Raw genomic sequence first — 6,108 nt, 5'->3', positions numbered from 1 at the left:
TACCCGCTGGAATATAATGGAACCAAACCTTGGAAGAAAAAAGTCAGACCGTATGCCAGTCCTCCAGGAATTTGGCGCAAATAGGGATTGTTCTGTTAAGGTCATAAACATTGTTTATTTAGGACATGGCAAATAATTTAATAATTGTTACATTATTGATTAAAAAGAATTTATAAGTTTCAATTATTAAGTAGATAAATGTATCAATAATTCTTTAGATAGCAGTTATTTTTATTTTATTTTCAAGCTTTCTTACTCACACGTGTGCAGATTGGTTGTGCTCCATCTGACAGGTTTTTTGAAAGTTCCCAATGTGAAGCAACAGAGCCTTCGTCACCAAATGCAGATGTGTTCCAGTTCTTATCAGAAAAGAAGAATGCGTATGAATTGGAATTATACACAAAAGATCCCAACTTAATTGTAGGTGTTTAAATTCCTGATCAGCCCAAACCCTGCTCACTTTTCAATTTCACCATTTTGTTCTTCACTGTTTTGAACAATTTGGTATTCATTATTTGAAAAATAAATAAATAAACAAAATAGGTGAAGTTCTTTAAAACTGGCTTACATTAACAATACCAAGGCTGTTTACAGCGACATCTCCATCAATGGTTAGTGTAGTCAGCCTCTCTATCGGTATGTGGTGTTTATATAAGCAATATCTCCAGCCATTGACATAAAGCTGAAAAGCAAACATGAATCATTTGTTAACTGAACATAATTGCTACAAATGTTTTTTTAAATCTATTTATTGTGTTTTATGCTATACCACATAGTTTTCATTTGCAATGACAATGAAGATATCAAATGCTGATCCTTTGAACATGGGACATCCGATAACCCATCTGAATTTGTCCCATTTTTCATCACAGTAAACTTTCAGGTTTGAAGCCATGCCAGGATAAACATCCATGTACAAAGCAATGTCATCATCTTCCCCTTTCCCAGTTTTGAACGTAAAATTAAATCTGTGTGCAAGAGAAAAATTGGCTTTATAAAAAGGAGCTGGGCTCATTAATATTAAGAATCTGTATTTACGCTTTGGATTCCAAATTTTACACTGTAGAACACTTGATGTTTTATTGTGATTAAAAGTGGTTCATGTAAACAGTACATACTTTTCTGAATCTGCAGGAACATCCCCTTGGAAGTGAAAAGCTGTTCCTTTTCTCACAAATTCTGAGATTTTAGCCTCAAAAGGAATTTTCTGTGGAGAGAAAGTGCATATGACTTCCAATATAAATTAATTACATAAATCCATTTACTGTTTCCTTAATAATAACCCACTGACTCTAATTCACAAATCAACAAATTACAATCACAATCAGTCTCTACAAAATTCCCATTACTACACACTCTGTGAGGGTTTGAAACGTTTTGATTCCTCTTCTGCTTAATTACTTGACTGCCTTGATAATCTTGACTTTTCCTGACAATTTGGTTAGCAATCAACTTCTAGCTACTGGATAGCCAAACCCTCTGTCGCATGTATGTTAAACACAGCTAATTAATAATGATTGAATATCATGTTGGCGCCCATGTTAGAACAAGTATGAATGCTTCTGCTGTACTCCATAATTGTAGAATTATTGCTTTGTACAGCTGTTGCTATAACAGCACCAATATTAAAATGATGGAGTTTACTGCATTTTTAAGCCTTAAGGTGAAAGTTACTCACAAGGTTATTGAATAGATTTTTAACCACTGGCTTAATGGTTGAAGGACGCCATCGTAACTTGTCCAAGCTGCTCATTACTTTCATTCTCATTTCACTGACCAAAGAATAAGCTAACCAGTCCTGTAAAGAACAAAATTGGGAGTCAAACAGATACAGGCTACAGTCAGTACTTGTACATCAGCAAATTAACCTGTGTGGAAGAATTAAATGACCAGTGAGTGTGGGCACATGGTAAATCAGCCTCTGATCAGCCATAACATTGAAACCACTGACAGGTGTGGTGAATAACATTGTAAGCAGTATTTAAGCAGTAAGTGATGTGATGGAAGCATGAATAATGACCAAGCTTAAGGATCTAAATGGCTCTGACCAGTGCCAGATTGTGATGTATTGATGACCTGCTCAGAGCATCTACAAAACAGCAGGTCTTGTGAGATAGGGCCGCTCGGGGTCCGTCACGCCTGCTATGAGCACTGATGCATCAGCCAATTCCTTTGAAGACTTTGGCAGGAAGAAATTAGTTTTAGGTCTGTGGTGAACTCAGAATTTGCACAACTACAAAAAGTTGTATGAAGGACATTATTTACATTTACATTATTTATGTTGGCATTAACACTGTCCAGTGTCACCCAAATGTGGAACCGTCCTCATATCATCCCAGGGAGTTTTTCCTCTCCTTCGGCTTGCTCATTAGGAATGAATGTTAAAGATAATTAGTAACATAATTTTTTTACTTTAAATGTATTTATGTATTATTTATTCTGTTTATTTACTTTTGCAAAGCTGAGACAATGTGAATTGTAAAGAGCACTATACAAATGAAATGAATTGAATTACTTTGACACATAATCCAGATGACCTTCTGAGAACAAAGGTTGTGTCCATTTTAGATTTAGCAAGGGTTAATCAGACCGTAATAATGTAGGTCACAATCTTCATTTATATCTAACATGAAATATAGAAAATATAGACACATTTCTGTAGTCTAAAGCTATCTCAGACCATTATCATATAATGTGCACTTTGGTTACTCAACCATGTCAAACTTACATCTATATCTGCTACTGCAGAGTGGTTTATCGATAGTCTACGAGAGTTATCAATCACGATTAGGTCACTGTCTAATACCTTATACACATACTTTGATCAAGTAACTGAATGCTTGGGGGCAATGTGCCACAAGACTCTAGATAATGTAGCTCAACTTAAATGAAAAATAATAATACATTTAAAACTACCACCCTGGTATAACAATTACACATACGCCTGGCATAGAACTAAATTGGTAGTATTTCAGTAAGCAAGTAGTGCACACATACACCTTAAACAGACCACCAGAAAATCTGAACTTAAATGGTACACACCATAGTACTCCTTCAGGGGTCTCGTGGTGGCTTTAATTTTATGGCTGAATGTCAGGATATGTATTGAAAATCTGGGTTGGTTTAATCTGGGTCAATTGGGATACAAATGCCAATAAAATATGTGAGTTTCTTTTGCGTGGGTTGTTGAACAAAATATTATTGTAAAAACCTGCATAAAAATAATTAAGAAGATTACATCAGAGTTTGCAGCTACATACTGAATTTAAAGTGACAGATAAATAAATAGACAACTGTACTACATTTAGGCTGAGAATATAAAGAATTAATAATATTGCATACATGAAAGAAATCAGTAGAAATATAAAAAGTTAACTGACCCATGGCTGACTCAAAGATAGTTTATATTTTCCATGAACAGAGACAAGGACAGAGTCGCTGGCTTCACTCATTCCAACTTCACTAATCGCTCTGTACTGAATCCTGTATTGCTTTGTTAGCTGAAATCCAGTCAGTGTGAAGTTCTCCTGAGCATCTGGAGTGTCTTTCACTTCCCATTTTTCCACATCAGCTTCAGAATCAGTGGCATTTATTATCCGGTATTCCACTCTGAACCGCTCTGTTGATCCAGTTGGGGACTTCTGCAGCTTCAGGATTATATTTCTGTCCTGAATGTCCACCTGAGGTGCAGGTGGTTTGGACACAGGTTGAAATGCACTGTCTACCATTTTCCCTTTTTTATAAAGACGGATAGAGATTCCAGGATTGGAGGGATCGGAGACTGACACAATGATAAACCTCATTTGTGTATTGTCTTTATTAGCTTGGAAAAAACCTTTGAAGAGATATAGCTTATCTTTTATTTTCTCAATTACTTCAGGTTTGTGGAACCAGACCTTGATGTCTTGATCAGCTGAATCTAGAGGTACTGAAAGTTTTTCAAACTCATCCACTTTCAGAAATTTTGTTAGAATTGACAGATATGGGTCTTCATCCATCAGAGAAGTGAAGCAGAAGCACACCACACTATCAACAGTGGGATTAAACAGAATGTTCCTCAGGGCTGAGTATTTTACAACAGGGACACCACTCAGTTGTTGGGTATAGAGATTCATCAGATTTACTTCTGCATGACTGTACTCAAGCCTCTCATTCAGCTTCTCAGCTCTAAACGGAGACTTCTGATGGATGTCTATGATTTCTGTTATGGCCTTCTCCTGCTCCGTTCCACCACGAATAGCAGGAATGAGCCTAGACAGAGCCTTTAGAAACATCATCTTGTAGCTTCCTATAAAATCCTGAAACATCTTCAGCCTTTGTCTCACATCCTGGAAATCGTTTATAGTCGTGTTTGTAATTAGATCATTGCATTGAGTCTCTGCATTTCTCAGGTCCTCCAGTAAAGTTTCTGCTTCAGTGATCAGCTTCTTGTGAATTTCTCTCTCAAGGGTAGCTGCTTTTTCACCCAGTCGTGAAAGGGGATAAAGCCACACCTTCATTGGTACTGCATCATTCTCCCTCTCCCTCAGAAGAGATGGAAGTTTTCTGTACAGCTGGAGGGCCTCCATATAAGTAGTGGGATTCTGCTCAAGTTCATAGTCACCATAAAATGTACAATTAATACTGTTAGCTAGTTTCTTTTCTGATTCACTCATGGCTAGAGCTCCTTGTCCTGCAACGGAAAGTGAAGGAATTTTCTCGATCATTACATTTAAGTTTCCCTCGATCTCTTCTTTGTCCTCATTTTCATTGGTTGTTAGATCAAACACCATGAAAGCCTGAGCTCCATACAGTACAGCAGTAACAACATGTGTGGCAGTTCCTTCCTCAAACACTTTAGGATAGGTGATATTTCCTATTTGATCCATAGTAAGTGATTCATATCTTGTTGTTTGGCTGTACTGCAGAGAAGCCCGGCTCTGACGTGCTGAAGATTTGTTATCACGCATATACTTGGCTGAGCCTCCAACTTCCACTAAACCACCCAGGAAGCTAGCTTTAAGGGAGGCGCTCACATCTAGGAGTTTGGCTTTCTCATTGAGAGAGTCAGATGCAGAGAAATTCAGCTCGGTCTTGGGCTGACGATATGAATCCAAACCCTTTTTTATTGTTTCCTTATCCCATAGAGAGATACCTGAAATGAGTGAGAGACTGCAAATGATACTTCTGTTCCAATACAGAGATTTGTTCAGATTATTGAAACCTCTGAAGCTGCCAGCTTTACTTAAGTTGTGGCATTATTTGCATCTTGCTTTAAATTTGCTCCTAACAAAAACAAGCTCATTGTTCAAATCTGATAAAAGTATTAAACTTTTTAGAATGAAAAGAAAGTTACTTTTACATGTAAAGAATATAATTATGGTCCTTGAATGGCTTTCCAAGTATTCTGTGTGTATCCATTAGGGTCAAATAGGTAAACAACTGAGACATACATTGCAACAAAACAAACTTTAACATTAAAATCGAACTGTCCAAGTAGCAGTTTTAATACAGAATTGATGCACTGACTTTACCAGTTGAATTATGTGCGACGTTTACCTGGAATTATGGAATCCCTGCGGCAGTCATACAGCGTGCCAGGATGCAGAGCTCTTCCCAGCGCTGCCATCACAATTGTGTTGGACTCCATAACTGTCAAGAAATTTACAGTATATAATAAAAATGCGGAATTTCAACTTTTACCAAGATGGTGACATTTTCTCACTGTGAACATACCAACATAGCAAAACCCAACTAAATTCAGATTCATATTGCTGGGGTAACAGAGCCAAATTTTAAAAGAATTTAACTAATTAACTAATAATAAATAACTAATAGTAATTACAATAGTAGCAGCTATACTGTTTGTAATAAAATCTTTAATGTTCTTACCTTGTTTAAAAGTTTCCTCTACAGCAGAGAGTTATCTGTAAGTGTGAGATGTTGCCAGTCTTAACCAGCTTTCTTTTCTGTTAGCTTGTCAGATATTTATAGCCAACTGGGCGAAAAAAAATTGCATCTAATTTAGGCAACCTTTAATTTGTATGTTGGACCACAATAGGGCTGTTCCATGCTCATGCTTAAAATAAGGTGGGTGCTTCTCTCAGACAAGTCATGCCCTTTTAATAA

At 36.8% G+C, this 6,108-nt stretch overlaps 1 protein-coding gene across 1 annotated transcript; it reads right to left on the bottom strand.

Annotated features, from left to right (window-relative positions):
• Positions 1-3,371: 3,371 nt before the first annotated feature.
• LOC132863049 (cytolytic toxin-alpha-like) lies at positions 3,372-5,629 on the bottom strand. The gene is made up of 2 exons (XM_060895604.1): positions 5,539-5,629; positions 3,372-5,134 (listed from the first exon to the last, which is right to left on the bottom strand). Exons 1-2 carry the CDS (start codon positions 5,627-5,629, stop codon positions 3,372-3,374), a joined length of 1,854 nt encoding a protein of 617 aa, XP_060751587.1.
• Positions 5,630-6,108: the final 479 nt, after the last annotated feature.

This window comes from Tachysurus vachellii, chromosome 20, assembly GCF_030014155.1.
Source record: "Tachysurus vachellii isolate PV-2020 chromosome 20, HZAU_Pvac_v1, whole genome shotgun sequence".
Taxonomy (NCBI): Eukaryota; Metazoa; Chordata; class Actinopteri; order Siluriformes; family Bagridae; genus Tachysurus; species Tachysurus vachellii.
This window is presented reverse-complemented; position numbering and strand designations above follow the sequence as displayed.

Excerpts from the sequence above, each read along its gene's own strand:
- LOC132863049 (XM_060895604.1), bottom strand. The coding sequence starts at position 5,629 with ATGGAGTCCAACACAATTGTGATGGCAGCGCTGGGAAGAGCTCTGCAT. Across the intron at positions 5,135-5,538 it reads CAGGGATTCCATAATTCCAG|GTATCTCTCTATGGGATAAG; the intron begins GTAAACGTCGCA and ends CACTCATTTCAG.